Below are 21,105 nucleotides of genomic sequence, written 5' to 3' on the forward strand. Positions count from 1 at the left end.
CCTACACCGAAGTAACCTACCCTGCTTTCTTCCAGATCTGACTCAAGTTTCACGCGGGAGACATTGGAAGACAGGTAGGGAACACCTCCCCTCCAGTATAGTACCTTGAGGGACTGCGGATCAGGTAAGATCCCAGGCGGGATTGGTGCTTTAGAAATTGTGAAGAGGGGGCGTCCTGACAATGGTTAAGGAGTACAGAAGTCATTCACATCTGGCTTTTTTTGTTGTTCGATTAGTGAGGCCATCCCACACACACACGCGCACGCACGTAACTAGGACTACTGGTAGTAAAGTATAAGTGTAATACAATAAATAAACTGTTAATGTAAAAAAAAAATTGTGTCCCAGTTTTTCATTTTTAAAATCTGGTCACAATAGAGAGAGGGAGAGTCTGAGAGAGTGTGAGGGAGAGTCTGAGAGAGTGAGAGGGAGAGTCTGAGAGAGTGAGAGGGAGAGTCTGAGAGAGTGAGAGGGAGAGTCTGAGAGAGTGAGAGGGAGAGTCTGAGAGAGGGAGAGTCTGAGAGAGTGAGAGGGAGAGTCTGTGAGAGTGAGAGGGAGAGTCTGAGAGAGTGAGAGGGAGAGTCTGAGAGAGTAAGAGGGAGAGTCTGAGAGACTGAGAGTGAGAGTCTGGGAGACTGAGAGGGAGAAACTGAGAGGGAGAGTCTGAGAGGGAGAGTCTGAGAGAGAGAGTCTGAGAGAGAGAGTCTGAGAGGGAGAGTCTGAGAGGGAGAGTCTGAGAGGGAGGGTCTAAGAGGGAGAGTCTGAGAGGGAGAGACTGAGAGGGAGAGACTGAGAGGGAGAGACTGAGAGGGAGAGTCTGAGAGGGAGTGTCTGAGAGGGAGAGTCTGAGAGGGAGAGTCTGAGAGGGAGAGTCTGAGAGGGAGAGTCTGAGAGGGAGAGACTGAGAGGGAGAGTCTGAGAGGGAGAGTGTGTGTGTTTGTGTCTGTCTGTGAATGAATACAGACACCAACCCACAGTCAGTCAGTCAGTCACCCACCCAAGTGTCAGTCACACACGAGTCAGTCAGTCACCCACCCACCCAAGTGTCAGTCACCCACCCCGTCACCCACACACCCACACACCCACTCTCTCTCTCTGTCTAGTTAAAATTATGCCCTCACCTGAAAACATTTCTGCGGACGCCCATGGCCATTTCTTCCATATTTCAGTTGACATCACAGCAAGACAGGCAGGTCATGAAGACACATGAAGGACCTTTGAGTAAGGGGTGACTCTGACTTAAATACCATGTCAAACTCATATCTTAACCCTAGATGCCGAAAAGGCTAGCAAAAGTCTTTGAAGCAGATTTTGGGCTTCCATTGTTTTGTGTGAAGTATCACACTTAAACTAGTCAGTTCCTGGACCCAGCATAAACAATTAGGCAATTTAGCCTTTGATCACCGGGCTATTCTGGCAGGATGTCCTTCCTGCTTATTACCATAACAGAGGGAGTTTGCAGTTTTCAGAACAGATTCAAAATCCCATATACACTGTAAATAACTTCATAACTTCAGTTCAGTATTACTTACTGGCACGCGAGTCATATTAATACATTCCGTCAAGCATGAAGCTCTCAATGAGACTAAATATTACAGTGTAGTACTAAAATTAAGAGAGATATTAATATCTGGCTCTTAGTATCTGTTAGATATCAAGTGTTTAGAATCATTATTTGTGGCTCGGCCCCACGAATACACATATGTAAATTTTAGCATGTTCAGCCGAGGACATCTCATAATATTCTTATATTTAATAAGGTCACCCATTCTGATTTCTCCTTGGGTAACCGCCCCCTGGCCCCCATCAATAAATCTCTTTGAAGCAGGGACCCCTGGGTAGTGGACATTTGTCACCTGGTGTTAGATTTCACACCCAATGCCCCAGACCTCCTGAATCAGAGGCGTTTGTAAGTGTGAGTTATAATGCTCACAACCCACTCTAGCTTCCTGCAAACAGGTAGAGTCCTGAGCCTTTGATCAGGGCTGTTTCTTAACCATTTGGTCGCTCTCCTGACCATTTGCATTTAGTAGACAGGCATCTTTGAGGGTAATTTAAACAAAGGGCTAGAATCACTGTTTTAACATTAACCCTTTCCCTCCCGCAGCAACCCTAGTGTAGGTGTGGGTGCAAACACTAGGATAACACAATACAGTTACACAGAGGAATAAGCATTTGGATATTGAAGCGAGGTAAAAACACATTACTGGACCTCAGTCCAGTTAACCCCTTGCTTCCCAGGTGAGGGTAGAGGGTGGCCAATTGGGGTGTAACCCCTTTAATCCCGGGACAAATCCTCCCCATCGTCACAATCATGTGATGCCGCGGACGTCACCAATGTGATGTCACACAGCGTCCCATTGACGTCATGATGTTGCGTTACCATGGCAGCGCGACACTGTGCTACGTCACGTTGGTAACGTCCGCACCATCATTTGACACTGCTGTTCAGAAGGAGGAGGGGCGGGCCGCAACAGCTAAGTGCCGAGGGGCGGCTGATTTTCAATACAACTGTGGGCGGGTATTGTATTTTGTGTAGGGGGGAGGGAGAATGTGGGGGAATGAGAGAGGGGCAGGTGGGGGGGGGGGGGAATGAGTGAGGAAGAGAGAGGGAGAAGAGTGAGGAAAATGGAGAGAGGGATGATGTATGATGTATTATTGTAGGGAGGATGTAAGTTTAATAAATATAAAATATTGTGGATATGATATTACTCACAAGAATTACAAACATTTTTGTAACGTTTGCGATCTAGCAGATTGAATGATGCTAAGCAGACCATGATTTTTAAGAGGGAAAGGACAGATATTCATTTGTCTCTCAATCCTAGCAGTAAACACATCAAGATTGATAGCCATGCGTGTATTTTAATTATACAGAAGTGTGACAGAGCGGCCTGTAGGTGAGGTCAGATCAGATTCAACGCATGCACTTTCAAGGGTAAGTCAAACGTTGAGTGATTTTATTGGCCACAAAAACAATGGAGCTACTGCCCCTTTAAGGCAAAAAACACAAAATCATAAAACAAACACCTACTCCATGTTAGGAGACTAAATAAACATTTATCTGGCCCCTTTCTATCTGGGCCGCCAGCTAAGCTGGTAACCAACCCCAAAACATATGAAACAAGCTGTGAAGTCTTGCTGCTCCCAGGAAGTCTTTTACCCTTCTTTGTGTACATGCTTCTCTGCTATGTGGGGCTTTGAGTTACCCACTATTGCTAGGCAAAATTCTCTGGTCAACAAAGCCTGGATCCCTGCGGGCGGGAGCTCTGTCTGTGATCCTCCTAACAGACTCCAAACAGGGGCACTGACAGGTTCTCATTTCCTACCTTTTATAACTGTTCAAACAGGCGTTTGACACACCCCCTGCATGAAACCTGACACTAGTGAAATCTCCTGATGCTTTCAAAGGGAGTTAAACTCTTCACTCCCTTACGAGACGCAACAGTGAAAATGGCGCTATTCTAGGTATTCTAGAAATAAAGTTATGTACATCTTTCTATATCCAGGCACCTGTTTATTCAAAATAAAGGTTTTTATCCCCTCCTCTAGCCATAAGTTAACGGGGGTTAACAATACGCCCAGAAGGGGGGCATATGCTGTTTTCAATTAAAGGAAAGTTGGGATATAAACCCTGCATTTGGGAATATAAATGAGAAATTCAATAAAGGGTGTTTTTGTCTATGGCACACGGGGATTTCCGTATTTCCAACTTCAAACGTCTCTGAAAGAATCTAATCAATGTTATGCGATAAGATAAATTAGATCTTCTGTTTCTGCCCCTTTTTATTTTCCAAATTGTCTGCATATATTGTACGGTATGTTTTTGCAGTAATCTTTTTCTGTAACATAAGCACTGCACTATTTTGTATATTAAATCTAACATTGAATAAATATTGTCTTTTGGACTCTGATTGGACTTTGCATGTTTATGAAGAGCATGATTACATTGTCAGACACATTTCAATGTAGTAGATTGTTGTGTGTTAATTACATATTTTTCTTAGTTAACAGAGACCAATGGCTCTGCAAGTACATCTTGATATCTCTGTGGGGGTGGCAACGATATAAGATAGATATTGTGATGGATTGAGGGGGGGGATATTACTCGTTTGAGGGAACCTGCGTGAGAAGTGAGTCAGCTTGGTAGCTGTGTGTTTTAACCCTTGTCACGTGCTCACAGGTGTACCGTTTGTGACAAACCCTATGGAAGTTGTTCTTGGAAGATTTGTTTCATTAGATAGGTGCAAATACTGTAAATGTCCCACCTTTCAGTGATATATCAAATAGTTCACGGTCCGGTATGGCATCATTTCAGTCCGTTGCATCAGGTTTTCAGGCATACATATAGAATTTGGTTATAGACTGGAGAATCCTTAGCTTGGTTGGTGTTAAATGATTCTGGATTCTATACAGCCAGGTACAATATTTGATACACTTACCTTAACCAGTCTTATCTGAGAGCAATCACCTGTTTTCCCCAATGTCAGACAAATGCCCTTAGTCACTCATCCACATTAGAACACTGTTTCTTCATTTAGCGATATTTTCTTTGATTTACAAACTCCCTTGTTCTGTCACTAAGTAACTATAGGATTAACTGCGTTCCTAATCTTTAAGACTGATCTCTATTGTATTGTTTTACTAACTATTTCTAACTGCCCCAATATAATTTCTAACTTAATACTATATTCCTTATTTTAACTAGTCACATGCTGAATATATATGTATATAGACAATATAGCGTAGTAATTATTATTCAGGCTTGAAATCATCATATCTTCATTCTGTAACTGGGGTCACTATTGTGGCGGTCAAGCAGCTTTCTTCGGCAGTGACCTGCTCAATAAAACTACCCGTTTCCTTGTTTTACTTTCTTTACACTATATTTTATATTTTCCTCTTTCTTTGTCTCCCTTCATTCCCTCTTCCTTTCCTCCCCTCTCTCTCCCCCTCTTTCTGATTCTCCCCCTCCCCCCCCATCTCTCAATAATAACAACCGCCTGGAGTAAGTGATGAACAAGTGCATTATATTATTGAACAATTTAGCTTTTCAATGCTATAGGAGCTCAGTCAATTGCAGTGAATAGCTAATTGTGCATTAAACACTCATTTGCATCCTCATTTACATTGAGATTGCTATACCTCTACAATAAAAACTCTGGTAGAGAAGCAATATTTTTTTACAAAAAAAAAAGCCTAGTGAATGTGGCAATGTTGGATAATTATATGCTCCAATAGTTTCTTCCCATTTCCAAAAAAATGAGAATGTAAACTTGCAGACTTTTGACAGGACCGCTCAGATGGATTTCAGTCGAGCTCCCTCAATAAACCCCAGGAAATATGTATCTGCCCTGCCACTCAAGATGAGGGGTGGGAAGACTTGGGAGAAACTAGCCTGCGATAGGGAATGAGTCCTTCTTTCACAGAAGTTTGCACATATATAGATAGTATGGAATTACCTAAACATCTATACATTTAAAGCACAGCAGAGAAAGTGCTATTTCAAGTGGGTGACAGATATATCAAAAACTGCAATGTCCCGTAATAGTTACAGGCCACTGCTACATGCACATGCAGAGTTTAATATAGCACTACTTGCTGCATTGCGGGTTTTATTTTTTAAATGTATTTATTTGTAATCACTGGTTTGAAGCAGGGGGTCTACAGAGCTGAACTGTGTTAATTTCAGCTGTGGGGACCCCAGCTTCCAGAGATACTTACCTCCGTAGGGGGTGCCGGTATCTCTGCAGCTAGGGAACTGTGAGCCTAACAAAATGGCGGCTTACATGTCCAATGTCGCGCATAGCAATAAGAAACTGTGACTTCTTACGTTGCGGCTTCCTATTGGTCAGCGTGTCCGGGACATTTAAACTGCATAGGGATATCAGCACCCCCTACAGAGGTACGGTAAGTATCTCTGGAAGCAGGGAGTCCCCGGAGCTGAAATTCACACTGTTCAGCTCTGGAGACCCCCAGCTTCAAACCTGTAATAAAAAAAACAAACAACAAAAACGCAATGCAGCATTTAGTGCTGCTTTAAAAAGCATTGCAATGTGATACTGTACTAATCCCTAAAAAGAAATTAAGGAACTAGAGAGAGTGCAGAGAAGAGCCACCAAATGAATAAAGGGGATGGACAATCTAACTTATGAGGAGTGGTTAGCTAAATTAGATTTGTTTACATTAGAAAAGAGACATCTAAGAGGAGATATGATAACTATGTACAAATATATTTGGGGTCAATACAAGGAGATATCAAAATAACTATTTATCGCAAGGGCAGAACAAAGGACTCGGGGGCATCCCTTAAGGTTGGAGGAAAGGAGATTTCACCAGCAACAAAGGAAAGGGTTCTTTACAGTAAGGGCAAATACAATCTGTAATTCATTACCCATGAAGACTGTGACGGCAGATACAATAGATATCTTCAAAAAAAGTTGGACATCTTTTTAGAAAGGAAAGAGTTACAGGTACAGTATATACCAAATAAGTAAACATAGAAACGATGTTGATCCAAGGAGTAATCTGATTGTCATTATTGGAGTAAGAAAGGAATTTATTTTCCCCTTATGAGACAGCATTGGATGATGTTTCACTAGGGTTTTTTGCTTGCCTTCCTCTGGATCAAAATACTGTAAATACAAATATAGTTTTCTAAATTTAATATAGGTTGTACTCGATGGACATATGTCTTTCTTCAACCTCATCCATGTAACACAGTGTTAAACACAGACCTGTTGGAGAGTGCAAAACGAGATGAACAAGGAATACTTCAAAAAACCACAAAAAGAACCTTATTGTATTAAACTATACACATTATTCCTTTCGCTGTTGGTATACATTATTCTGACATGTAATTATTTTGAATTATGAATCTGAAGGTTAGAAACTATTTGCCACAGCATATGAAAATGCTGTGATTACTAAATTAACTACACCTTTTAGCTGTACTTTAAAGAGACAATCAAAAACACACTTAAATTTTTTTTATGTTTTTTGTTTTAATATATGCCGCCTTTGGTTACATTTATTGAAAATTAATTACCTAACCTGCTGATCCATTCGTTCTTCCTTGATCGATCAGCAAAGATCCTGCTTCACAGAGTTCACCACCTTTCAGTTTCAATCAATCCTTCATTCAGAGTAACTCAGCAGCTACAATGTATTCTTATATTACTACGGTAGTATTATCTATTGTTACAGTTTGCAGCTCAAGCTGCTGGGAATATTGACAACAAATGATCACAAACAGGAAAGTGTTGCAAAGATCTTGCACTGCTGGGGAGGTGGGCTAAAACCTACTACAGAAATCAAAGGATGCTCTGTATATTAAAACTCATTAAAAATTGCATTAAGAGTTGAATAATTTTTTTTAGTAACTATTATCTAATACTACTGAACTGATTAATTAAAATAACAAAAAAACACGTAGGTTATTGCTTGGATTTCTCCTTTAAAAGGCTTCTTTGAAACGCATGTGAATTTGCCCAGATAACCTATGCTGTGGATTTCATGCAACATGTTAAATAATACACTGGAAATTATTTATCTGTGCTACATTATAATTAGTGATGGGCGAAAGTGTCAACGTTCGGCCCACAAACTTTTCTATCTCTTTGCAAACGCGTGAAATGTCGTTGAATCTTTTGTTATTCAAAACAAAATTCCGCCTAAGTCTTTTTTTTTTCGCTGGAAGTTTTTTTGCTGTAAGGTTTTTTTTAATTAATAGAAGCTAACGTTTTTAATTCGCTTCAATTTCATGCAAATTGTTTGCTTCTGCTTAGTTGAATTTTTCACACAGTTAAATTAATTTTCACTTTCGCTTAGTCGACTGTTCGCCTTATTGAATAAAAATATATATGTGGCGGTGACTTTTTTCAAACTTGGACAACTACGCAAAAGTTGAACTTGCAGAGAAATACCATTTTTTTGTAGCGGATTCGAATTGGTGAAAAGATCGTCATCCTTAATTATAATAAATGACTATATTACATTAATACTGTAGACCAGGGGGTTCTCAACTCCAGTTCTGAAGACCCACCAACAGGTCGGGTTTTAAGGATATCCCTGCTTCAACACAAGTGGCTCAATACAGTAAGTGGCTCAGTTGAAGAGCCTGCTTCAGCTCAGGTGGCTCAATCAGTGCTCAGTCAAAGACTGAGCCACTGATTGAGCCACCTGGGCTGAAGCAGGGATATCCTGAAAACTGGACCTGTTTGGCAGGGGGAGGGGGGTGTGGGGGGGGGGGGAGGAGGGGGAGAGAGTCTTGAGGACTGCATTTAAGGACCCCTGCTGTAGAAAATTAATCCATGAATGCAAGCAGAAAGTTTGCAAAGCATATGTGATGACCAGGACAGGTTTTATGCTATTATATAATCTTTCACTTTTTTTTTTTTTTACTAAGGATGTTCAAAATTAGTTTAATGACATTTTGGGGATAAAAGAGGAATATAGAAGAATTACCTTTAACACATATTATGTTAATGATATGCACAACAATACATTTTTCCAAGTTTACATACATGTAATTATGTTGTGATAGCAGTGCTCTCTTGATTTCTATCTGAAAATATCTTGAAGCTCAGTAGATAATAAATCATATATTCTGTTTTTATATAGAGTGACAGCTACATGTCTGAGGTTGTCACATCAAACCTATAGTTTTATTATGGTTTGCAGCCTTACTACTGGTGCTGTTTCTTTGCTGGGTGCTGATTTCCCTTCTGATTCAAGGAACCAGTAAACAGTTGTTTTTACTGTGGTTGGATTTGCTCTAATAAAGCTCCAAGAGATATGTCCAAGAGAGTGCTTAAATATATCAGCCACTTCTAACTGAAAGAGCCAAAATACCAGTAAAGATGTCAATTAAACAATAACAGTGGGAGCGTGATGCACACACAGTGAACAGGAACACAGAAGTGCAAATGCATTGTGTGTCATTTTCCCAATGAGATTATACAATGTTGGATGAATGTAACATTTCTAACAATAAGGGAGTATGAGATACAGGATTGCAAACAATAACAGTCTCCCTCTATCTCTACACAAGCATTCTTTGTTACAGTACATGCTGCTTATTCCTATACATTTGCCACTGAAACAAAGTAGTGAGCTGAGATGTTCCACGTGGGCTCTCTGCAAGAAGATACACGGATAGTCTTTTTTTAACTAGTACATGGCAGAGCACTTGAACATGCCTTGCATAGCACAGAATACTACAGACCGATAATAAACCATTGGCTTCACCACGTTAACTCCTTCAGGGATGAATGGTCCGGCATAAAATTGAAAGGGATTAAAACAGGGGGGCATTGGGGTACAAAGAGGTAGGGATCTTCTGACAATGAATGTGTATTTAAAAACATGATAAAGGGGTGAGCTGAAGCCTTGATACCCCCCACGGCACCCCTATGTCCCATCCTCTCACATAATAGAACCCCTGCCCCCAACTCTTACATAGCAGCACCCTCTGCCCCTTCTCACAAGCAGCACCCCCTGCCCCCTCTCACATAGCAGTACCCCCTGCTCCCTCTCACATAGCAGTACCCCCTGCCCCCTCTCACATAGCAGCAGCCCCTGCCCCCTCTCACATAGCAGCACCCCTGACCCCCTCTCACATGGCAGCACCCCTACCCCCTCTCACACAGAAGCACCCCCCGCCCCCTCTCACACAGAAGCACCCCCTGCCCCCTCTCACATAGCAGCACCCCTGCGTCCCCTCTCACATAGCAGCACCCCTACCCCCTCTCACACAGAAGCACCCCCTGCCCCCTCTCACACAGAAGCACCCCCTGCGCCCTCTCACATAGCAGCACCCCTGCGCCCCCTCTCACATAGCAGCACCCCCTGCCTCCCTCTCACATAGCAGCACCCTTGCGTCCCTTCTCACATAGCAGCACCCCTGCGTCCCCTCTCACATAGCAGCACCCCCTACCCCTTCTCACACAGAAGCACCCCCTGCCCCCTCTCACATAGCAGCACCCCCTGCCTCCCTCTCACATAGCAGCACCCCCGCCCCTTCTCACATAGCAGCACCCCTGCGTCCCCTCTCACATAACAGCACCCCTGCCCCCATCTCTGATATAGCAGCACCCCCTGCCCCCTCCGCCCCCCTTCTCACATAGCAGCACCCCCTGCCCCCTCCTCCCCCTTCTCACATAGCAGCACCCCCTGCCCCCCTCCTCCCCCTCTCACATAGCAGCACCCCCTGCCCTACCCCCAGCTGCCTGACCTCTGCGCCCTGACTCACCCCCTGCAGGGGCTCCCTGCACCTCCACGTGCCTCCCTCCCTCTCCCTTACCGTCCTGCGATTGGACAATTGGGATACAGCAGCCAGCCAGGAACACAAGGCGTCGCTAAGTACCGGCTCAGAGGCAGCGTTATCCCCCCTTGTACACGTGCAGCGTGCCAGTAACATCTCCTCCTCCTCTCCTCCTCTCTTCCTCCTCTCCTCCTCTCCTCCTCCTGCTGCTGCATGGCTTTCTGACACCGCTCCCTGCTCTCCCAGACCAGGCTCTTTCTCTTCCACGTTGTTCCTCTTTGGGGGGTGACTTCTGCTTGGCTCTTGCACCCCTCTCCATCCCATTCAGTCGCAGGCTCCTTGGTGGCCATGGCATAGTTGGGGAGGGGGGGTTGGGGTGGGGGTGGGGGAGGGGAAGCTGGGGGACAGTGGAGATGAGTTTCCACAAGGAAGACGGTGTCAGCCTGTGCCAAAAGGCTCTGCAGATCGTGTCGGAGCTGTGCCTTGGGGGGCAGGTGGAATGGGACAAGTGCACAGGTATCTTCCCCAGGACCAACCAGGGCGCAGGGAGCACAGGTAAGAGCGCACCAGCTTCCCCTTCTCTATCCCCATCACTTCCCCATCTTTTCCCCTTCCCAATACCCAATACCTTCTCCTTCTCTACCCCCTTCCCTATCCCCATCCCTTCCCTATCCCTTCCCAATCTTCATCCCTTCCCTATCCCTTCCCAATCTTCATCCCTTCCCCATTCCTTCCCCTTCTCTATACGCATCACTTCCCCTTCCCAACGCCCATCCCTTCCCCATTCCTTCCTTTGCCCATTTTTTCCCCATTCCTTCCCCTTCCCTATCCCCATCCCTTCCCCATTCATTCCCCTTCCCCATCCTTTCCCCATCCCTTCCCCATTCATTCCCCTTCCCCATCCTTCCTCCTTCCCTTTCCCCTTCCCTATCCCCTTCCCTTCCTACCCTCTCCCCCTCTGCCTGGCTTCTCCTGGACCTCTCAGCCCCAGAGAGGGAGAAGGAGCAGCGTGGGGATAACGCAGATGTAGTAATAACTCAGCGGCTGTGTGGGCGTTTGGAAAGTTCAACTTTCTTTCCATTTGCATCGGGGGATTCTCCTTCCCTTAAACACAACAATAAAACCATAGCAAAACATCCGAGATCTCGATCCCCTAAAGGGCTGAACACCCCTCCCAGTCCCTAAATATGTCAAACAGCACATTGCAGGCTGAAATATAGTATGATGAATACTTAGAACATATATTCAATTCCTTGACATATGATGCAGTAAATCTGCAGCCTGCCGGTTATTTTGCTAGTGTGCTTTACATTTTCTTTTTTTTAAATTGATCTTAACCAGTTCATATGAAATGATCACAATCATATAAGAGAAAAAGAACATGCATTATTCTCATATGCCAACCATGTGTGTGTCTTAGCTGCAGTGCAAACAAGCAAAGGATAATCAGTGAGCTGAAGGCAAGTGTTGGGTTGATTGTTTAAATAGTGACAGCCAGACCATCTTTGCAAATGAACACTTGTTGCTTTATAAAAAAATCTATTGCTCATAGAGAAAGCACACAGGCAGATCTGGAAAACCAGTGTCGTCCATCAGAAAAAGCAGCTTTGATTTCAGAAATGTTGCTAAAACATGCACAAAGATGTCTTCTGTAACCAAATTCACACACCAGGCAAACTGCTGTTATAGGAACGACCTGTTGCTGCAGTAGATGTCTTTACTACTAATCAAAATGTATATACTGTACTGTACGTAGTGTGGTTGCTGCCATTCCACCAGGCGAGAACACCACATTTTATGAATGGGTGAAGAATGCACAGAAAGGATGTCCTACCTTTATTGCATCAGCTGATACACCCACTAAAGACTGTTATTCAGAGTTTTTCTGTATGTGGGTTTACATAATGTAATATGCACTTGTTTCCCATGACTTGGAATAGCATGTAGCACTGTTCATTGTGGTTATGTTTAGTTGCAGTAGTGAAGGACAAAATACTGTAGCATCCTCAGTAGAATAATTTTGCAGCTTAGCTCAGATAATACTAAACATGTACAGTATTTTTTTTTAATGGCAATTCAAAAGTAATGTTAGAAGGGTCATTAATAAAAGTTTGAGATCTATGTTGCTATTCGCCTAAACTGCATTGGTGGAAGATGTTGTCTGAAATAAATCAAAAGTGGAGTGTGAGTGTTGCTAGGAATAAACATGTTGCTTATGGATGTCTTACAATATGATCTTTAGAATATAAATATAAATGTAATGCTTTTTTTAATTAAAAAAAATAATTGTGCAGTCGTAATATGAATACACTAGAAATTGCAGGACTTTCACAGATATATTGAAGGCATTTATTTTCTGAAAAGATTTAAAAGCTTTTTTTTTTTTTTTTTTAATTCATGTACTGAAATAACCTCATTATCTGCTTTTGCTCAGTAAAATGATAAGCCATAGAAGTGACTGTATTATTATTACAAGCATTGCTCAATTAGTCCTGCTAATGCTATCAATATGCATAGTTTTCCAAATGGTTTTATGGCTTTTGTAATTTATTGGTGTTTTCTAATTTTTGTTAGGTAATCTTAAATTGGTAACACCATATACACAAAGAGATCATAGTCAGAACACAATCATTTTGCCCCATGCGGCTGCTATATTAACAAGATTTGTTAGTACAACAATGACGTTTTTTTCAAAGTGGAGAGTTTTTACAGTGCTGTAGTAACTCATGTTTGGAATTGCTTTGGAAATATAACAGGCTTCAGTAAGGAAAACTACTGTACGTTTACAGTTCTATCTACTTGGAGAAAGTAGACCTGGAAAACAATATTGGATCACAAACATAATTACAGGTGCTGATGCAAACCACCTGGACAAATAAGGAGCTACTGTATGTTTATTTAAACAAATTGAAAGTGTGCAGTGCGTAAAAAAATTCTACTTTTAACCTAAATAATTAGCAACATATATTGGTCATTATTCATGTTCTTACATGAATAAGTGCCCGTTTCCTCTGTATGGTGAGTGTCAGGTTCATACATATGAATGCATTAAAAATGTTTTGTGTCTACCTCCAGTTGTTTTCTACAGCAAGACAAACTCAACAGACTATTTTGATGCATTGGTGTTTAATATCATTTATATATCATATATGTGTATGTGTCCTTGTGGGGATATATATATATATATATATATATATATATATATATATATATATATATATATATATATATATGCAAATATAACTGTATGCTCATCTGCATGTCTTAGGCAGGTCTGCAACCCCGCCTTTCCCCATTATCACCCAGCATACAGCACTTCCACTGCAGCAAGGGATTCTGGGAAATGACATGCAAATGAGCACACAGTGTCACTTTTTGCCTCAATAACCATTAACATGGTTCCCTATAGGCTTAAGCTTGCTGCATGGTCACAGCTTTGAGCACAGCCAGGGTTAAGGTGCATACCCAGAAAACCACCCACAGGCAGCCGTTTCGACCTTGATGGGTCTCATCAGTGTGGGGTTGATTTTACTGGGAATGCAAGAGAGGCTATGGGATAGGCTAAACCATAATACTGAGTTAAGTTAAGTCACCATAACTTAACTCAGCATTATGTTTTATATATATATATATATATATATATATATATATATATATATATATATATATATATATATATATATATATATATATATATGAGAGAGAGATTGAGATTTAAATAAATAAATAAATTAAACCCTTATAGTTTTTTGGGAAGTACTGTGTGTGTCTGGTTTTTCCTATATTATCTTTTGCATGAATCCCCATGCAATATAACCTTTGTATTGGTTGCCACAGTTCTCCTCTCTTGCATGTACTCTATACAGTACAGAGGTGGAACTAGGGGAGGTGGTGAGCAGGGCAACTCCCCTGAGTGCAGCTTCTCAGGGGACACAGGTCGGGCGGGGGAGGAATGTGACAGCAGATGAGAATGGCGCAAAGGAGGGCGGTTAGCGTCCCGACCCAAAAGTCAGTCACAAGTACCAGTATCTGCCGCTAGGATGGGGGGAATGTGGGGAAGGGAGCGAGTATCGGTGGTAGGAGGGGGGGTAGGAGAGTAAATAGAGGAGAGAGAGAATGGGGGAGAGAGACTCGGGGGAGGGAGAGAATGGGGGAAAGGAGAGAGAAAATGGAGGAGAGAGAATGGGGGAAGGGAGGGGGTGGAGAGATAAGTTAGGGCTGAATGACTGAAACATCCCCACACAGGTCTTTTTGTCTGCTTTTCTAGGTTAGGGACATACACATTTCATAATATACTGTAGCTGCCTGAAACATTATATATGTTTTTAAGTGAACGCATAGTTTCTGATATATTGTGTCATGGCTTAGCTTCTGAAATAGTCTTATACTTTATTATGGCAGAGTACCAGAGTACTTAGGTGTGTAGGGAGGTGGGGTTCCCTACAGCTCCTAGGGTAAGGGACACTCCATGTGCTTGGAGAAGCAACCGCTTCGCAGACACTGCAGCAGTAAGCTGGGAGAGACTGTGGGGATGTTACCAGGAACTGTCTTTACTGGGTCTCGCAGGGAATTAATTAGTTATAGGCTGAGAAGGCAGACCCATAGTAAATGTGCAGCCTGTGCTCCAAGTTGGAGCTCGGCTTTTATTTTATGATTTTGTTTTGTCTCGTAAAGGGCCAGGTGCCAATTTATGTTGCCTGCTAATAAATCAGTAAAAGTGATATTCCTGTATCCTGTGTGCTCATAACACCTGTGTTGCCAGTGCTGACCCACGTAGAAAGAAGTAACAGAGGAGACCTCGAGAGTCCAGTATGGTGGTAGAGGTGGGATCAGGAGTCACGAGTGGGGGAGGCAACAGAAGGATCCTGCGACAGTGCCTGAGATGGCAAGGCAAGAGAGCAATCAAGAGAGGCCTGCAAGAGCGGCAGAACCTGTATAAGAACCAAAGTGGGGAAGAAGCATGGGAGACATGTACCCCAGAGAGTGCCATGGAGGCAGCGCTTGTGGTGAAGAATAGAGATGGGTGACTGTGTCAAAATTCGACCCGCAAACTCTGTACTGGGTTTTTAGCAACATGTGTTTGCTAAAATATTAGTAGATGGCTTGGACAGTTAAAAATGTAGGTCATTGCTCCTGAAACCACCGTCATTTCCACTTTTCGTGAATGCTGTAACATACTTTTCACCCAGAGGTTCCAGACCCTGAAACATGGAAGATACCTATTTTAGTATAGTCCCAAGTGATATAGATATCCCTTTAAACTACACATTAAGGTTCTCCGGTGCTTAGAAAAAGGTATGAGATGCCTGTTATGCTAATATGCAAGGTATTTTGAATGCCTCCTATTAGCATATATCTCAGGTGTGTTTCTTTTTGAACAGAGGTGTCTCTCCACGCGTTGATATAAGATTGGTTTGAAGGGATATTGTTAGCATGTGGGATTATACTAATCTCTCTCACTTTGTGATGAAGAGATTATGATTGTTGCACATATTAAAAGAAGCAAGAATATTATTCCTGTTCCCTTGAGCAAGATGAATAGGCAACAGAAGGGCCTGAGAATTCAGGCTCCTGACCCTCACCAGAAAAAGCATAGTGACAGCTGAAAGGGTGGAGAGAAGTTCTATGGACTAGTAGGGGGCAGGCTGCTAAACCCAGTACTCTACAGCAGGTGAATGGGAAATCCAGCAACTCCAAGAGGAGATACAATAAGTATTATCACAAAGATACAGTTTGGGATTTGCACTGGAAACAAGACTGTGCAGAAGAATAACTGCCGGAAAGCCAGAGAGAAGAGGGATTGTTGAGAACACTTGCTGTTAAAGAGTGTCCAACCTCTCAAAAGAACATTGAAATTGAGTCTGCGTGTAACCTTAGCAAGAAAAGATCCACAGGCAGCAGAGATAAGGCAAAGCCTGTCTGACATAATCATCCTCAGAACTGAAGAGAAATATGCTTTGTAGAACGCGTTGCATGTAAGAAAGGCAAAGCGTGAATTTTAACTGAGATTGCTCAGAAAGGAGTTGGACTCCAAGCCCTCTGAAGCATGCTGGGCCATCTTAACAGCATTATAGGCCCCCGGGCAAAGCAGTGCACTGGGCCCCGCCAACTCTCCACTACAAGTCGTAATTTTTCTCCTTTTACCGAGTTAGCGGGAGATTTGAATGTTGAGGCGGGTGATCGGAAAATTAGTGTTAAATTCTGGTCTGTGCATAGATTAGCATGGGGCCCCAATGCTCGTGGGGCCCCCGGGCAACTGCCCAGCGTGCCCATGCGTTAAGAAGGCACTGGAAGAATGGGTTGCACAACTTCAGAAAACCCCTAAAGTTGCAAAAAGAGATGACAATGCCAAATTTTGTAAAGCAAAGCAAAGCAAAAGAGCTTGCACCAGAAGAACTGCAGTTGACCACTTTGCAAGCTGAAAAGGTGACCTGGGAGGCCCATTAAAGCAATACAAGGGGCAAGTCTTCTGCTAGAGCTGCAATGACCAGATGAAGAAACTCGGATAGCAGCAGCAGCAGCAGCAGACAGAGAGCATCTTCAGCAAGAGATCAAACATCTCAAAGAACAACTGGAGGAGGATAGGAGACGATCCTCAGATGTTTTGCAATAGGAAGTGTTACAAATGAAAGAGCAGCAACAGAGCGCTCTGCAAGGTCGCCACAGAGCAGGGCACACAGCAAAACTGGAAGGAGATCCAGAAACTGCAGAAGGAATGACGTGCCTGTGTTGCAGAAAAGCAGAAGCAACGTGACGGTAATCTGAAATGAAAGGTACTTAAGAGCCAAGAACTACAACAGAGCCGTAATGAGCTGAAGGAACAGCTACACACAGGGAAGGGAGCATACAATGGCACTTCGGACCCTGCATAATGGTTTGATATAACAGAGTGCTGAGAACCAGTAAGAGGCCATTGTCTCAGAGAACAAAGTACTGTACAGCCGACCTAGCAGTGAATCAATAGAACAACCTGTTGCGAAAGCAGAATTTAGAGATGACTGTGGAGCTGCAACAATGGCAGAATGAGAGGGAGGATCTGGTAGCCCAGAGAGATAACTTAAAGACAAAGTACCAATAGTCCTGCCAGGTAAACAGACACCTGTTGGAGCAGATGCAGAGGTAGGAAATGCAACGTGTCCTGCATGAGTTAGATGAGACACGCAAGAGTCCACGTAAGAGAGCATTTATACTTAATGAGATGGCGATAGAGATGTTCATTTAATGCAACAGTGTATTCTCATAACTCTATGCCCAGGACATACATGAAAATGAGAAGTAACTCTCACTGCATTACTTCCTAGTAAAACATTTTATGAATAAAAAAGAAATTAGATGCAGCAAGAGGTGGACAAGCGGCCAGAGCAGCTCCAGAAACAGAAGCTCCTGACTTCAATGCTCAGTCGCCACTCCCAGTGCCTGAGTGCAGAGCTAAAGGAAATGTCTGAACAGCAACTGCAAATGCGATGGTCGCTCAACCTCAAGGTGCTGAAGTGGGGTGGGGGAGGGTGTGTGGCAGGGTCCCAGCTTGAAGGACACCAGCTGGGGCTAAAAAGAATAAATCCAGATCAGGATTTCGGAATCCAGGCGAGATATCCACGGTCTGCAATCAGGCACCTTTTAGAACCCAAATGGAGCAGAGCTTCAGAAAGACCGTGGAGAGGGGGGGGGGGGGGAGGTTTGAGGAGGTGTTCCCTACAGCGCCATGGGGCAGAAAGGAAAATCCCTTGTGCTTGAAGAAGCAACCTCCTTTGCAGACACTGCAGCAGTAAGCAGGGAGAGACTGTGAGGCAGGTTTCCAGGACTTGGTTTAGCTGGGCCTGACAGGGGAATTAGGGAGTTCTATGCTGGGAAGATAGACCAGCAGTGAAAGTTCAGGCATTGCTCCACGACGGAGGTAGGCTTTTATTTTATCATTTGTTTTGTCTCTTAAAGGACCCAGTGACAATTTATGTCACTGGCTAATAACACAGTGAGAGTGATATTCCTGTATCCTGTTTACTCATAACACGTGTTGGCTTCACTGACCCACATAGATGTGACAGAGGGTCCGAGCCCACCTTGTCACACTACTTTATGCTGTAGTTTGGAACCGTATACCTGTGAACTGGTCTTTGTATTTCAAAAATCTGGTGTCCAGTTTTCCATCACCTTTACAATGCTAAACCATAGACTCATCATTCCAACGGAATAAACCCCATTTCTCTTTGCCTGTTATTGGGGAACTGGGGTGCCTGCATTTCTTTTTCCAGGTTAAAACCTTTTCATCTTAGTTATACCTAGGGCTGAAAATGTGTTATAGAATGCATGCAACAAATGAAAAAGTCATGGTTATATTTTTCTCTAGTCCAAAGTAAATGTTTCAGTGGCATACTGTATGTAGAAGTGGAGAAACTGTAGCAAAAATTGAATGAAAGAGGGTAACCTCAAAAATGTGTCATTTATTTTGCAAAATTCTACATGCTGTATGTCTGCTTTGTTCACATATTGTTTGTGTAAATGACTTCATATTTGTAAAACGATGTTTACCTTCCAAGCGTACAATGAATCCCCTTTTCCTACTAAGGAACTAATGGTCTCGGAAGGTTTGGTTCCAGGTTCCAACTTGGGGAGACAGGAGATCTGAACTACACACACGTTACATCCAGAAGGCAGGTGAATTTGTGCCAGGTGGGAGAAAGGGGACGGACAAATTACAACTTCAGCATTTCCCTGCTGTAGCCCAGCACTGTTATTTTACTTATAAAATCACGTGGCAAGCAGTTGGGTTTTGAATCTGTGTTTGTTCCCACAAAGCAAATTTGCTGAAAGGCTGACGAAATTTAATTCTGACTATTGGGCTGCAAATTGCACCAAACCATGTACAGTATGTCTCACAGGGCAAAATAAAAGAAACTGACTTCCTGCCTAAAATAAATGACAAGCTAATGTATGTTCTTGAAGCACAGCGAGATAAGGTTACTTATAAGGCTTTGTCCTTAGTGAAAGCGAGAGAGAGAGTGCTACAGTGCTACTTGCCTCGCGCGAGCTTTCCTCTCCGGCGGTGTGCGGACTGTAGGTTTTTGTAAAGCGAGCAAGGAGGTGAGCGTGGTCATGACATGGGGGGGCGTGTCAAGAAGTGTCATGCATGAGAACACGCCTTTAGCAAATAATAAAATGCAGAATGCCATGCAATTTACAGAAGTATTCTGCAAATATATATACACTATGTGCATGAAAACATGCCTTGTTAAAAACATTTTTAGAAAATGTGATGCATTGAAATAAACATTGTACACTACCATAAAAATAAATACATTAACAATTATATACAAGTAACGGACAATACATCAGAAATTTATCCCTATAAATTATCATTGATATTTCTGTCACGGTATGAATTAAAGGTTCACGTTTGTAAACCCCAGAAATCAAATTTTCAATATTTGTTGTCCATATTCTCACAGCGAGCACAACTCCACTGACAAAAAGTCACTTGAACAGTATCCAGGCAGAATAGCTTACTAAATTTTCATTGGCTGTTAGCCGGTCACATGACCAGGCTGTCTCGCTGCAATAGCAAACACGTTTGTCTCCTCTGCTTTTGGTATCCTTGTATCTCATGTGCAAGCTCACGCTCACTATGGCCATGCGCTTTGGAATACACACGTTTGTTTGTAGTGCGAGCTATGTAGCTCGCTCCATATCTTGCACTTGTGCCCGACAATCATTGAGATAATCTGACTTGTACAAGGTCACAAGGAGAGCAGATACCTGGATCTCATTATGGTTCAACCACTTTAATGGAAGTCTTCGAACCACTGAACTACCCCAACCTCCATGTTGGTACTAGATTGCAAACTGAGTTCTGCCAGAGAGACCAGCGATTTATTACCAGTACTGCTCCACTGTAATAATTCAATTAAGCAAATCCTCAGTAATAATACAATGGTAATATACGTATTTGTTTCGGCTTTCAGAAATCCTGTCATTTTTAAGAGGATTATATTTATTGGATTTAGTTGTGACTTCGAACTTCAGTGATGTGGCAACCTAACTATGCATATTTGAAGCAGAAAATGTGCCAGATACACTGTGAGAAGTTCAAGTATATTAGGGCAAAACATTACAGATTGCCATAGTGCTCTGGTTTCTACTAACCTAATGTTCAGTGGTGTTTTATCAAATCATATTTTCTTTGAAAATGCCATTAGCAATGACATTTGCAGCCAAGATGAAGAACGTCGGATGCTCTTATTTATAATTTGACCCACACTAGTTACATACTTAAAAGTCTATTTTTTTTTCTTTTCACGACAGCAAGTCATTTCTAATAAATTAGTCCTTTATGACCAGTGAAAAGTGAAGTAAGGAAGACTGGTCGACACTCCACCAGTCTTGTATCAAATCAATAGTATTGTTTATTGTGCAATTATATTCGATCAATGTTTATGCCATATTTCTGAACCTTTGTCAAATATGATTTAATACAAGACCAGTGGTGCGCGTTGGTCTTGTTTAGTTCACCAAATTCTATTCCCAGGACGTAGGGGAGATGTGCACCAGTGGCAGGATACAACTGTTTTTGTGAGTGCTTCCCTGTATGATATACTACTAAAGCATGAAGGCATGCCCATGTGGTGTTGAATTTAATGGCATATTTATAATTATAAGTGATGTCACAAAATGTATTTCTAACTTGATTGTCATTTAGAATCGCGTGTTATACAAATATAACTACTGTAATAATACAGAATATAATATTGCTGTTAGCGCAAGTTGAAGAAGTATCAAATCAGCCAGGTGATCAATTGCAGATGACTTTTATGCCAAAGAAGACAAGCGACCCTCTCCATCATCGGTAA

The 21,105-nt window shown here is 42.6% G+C and overlaps 1 protein-coding gene across 1 annotated transcript in view; it reads left to right on the forward strand.

Annotated features, from left to right (window-relative positions):
* The first annotated feature begins 10,671 nt into the window (after positions 1-10,671).
* The window catches only part of SYT10 (synaptotagmin 10), a 60,283-nt gene continuing 49,849 nt past the window's right edge, over positions 10,672-21,105 (forward strand). Inside the window, exon 1 of the mRNA XM_075602820.1 lies at positions 10,672-10,819. Within this exon, the coding sequence (XP_075458935.1) occupies positions 10,678-10,819 (142 nt within the window). The 5' untranslated portion in view covers positions 10,672-10,677. The remainder of the gene's footprint in view (positions 10,820-21,105) is intronic.

The sequence above is a fragment of the Ascaphus truei genome, chromosome 5, assembly GCF_040206685.1.
Source record: "Ascaphus truei isolate aAscTru1 chromosome 5, aAscTru1.hap1, whole genome shotgun sequence".
In the NCBI taxonomy this organism is placed as follows: domain Eukaryota; kingdom Metazoa; phylum Chordata; class Amphibia; order Anura; family Ascaphidae; genus Ascaphus; species Ascaphus truei.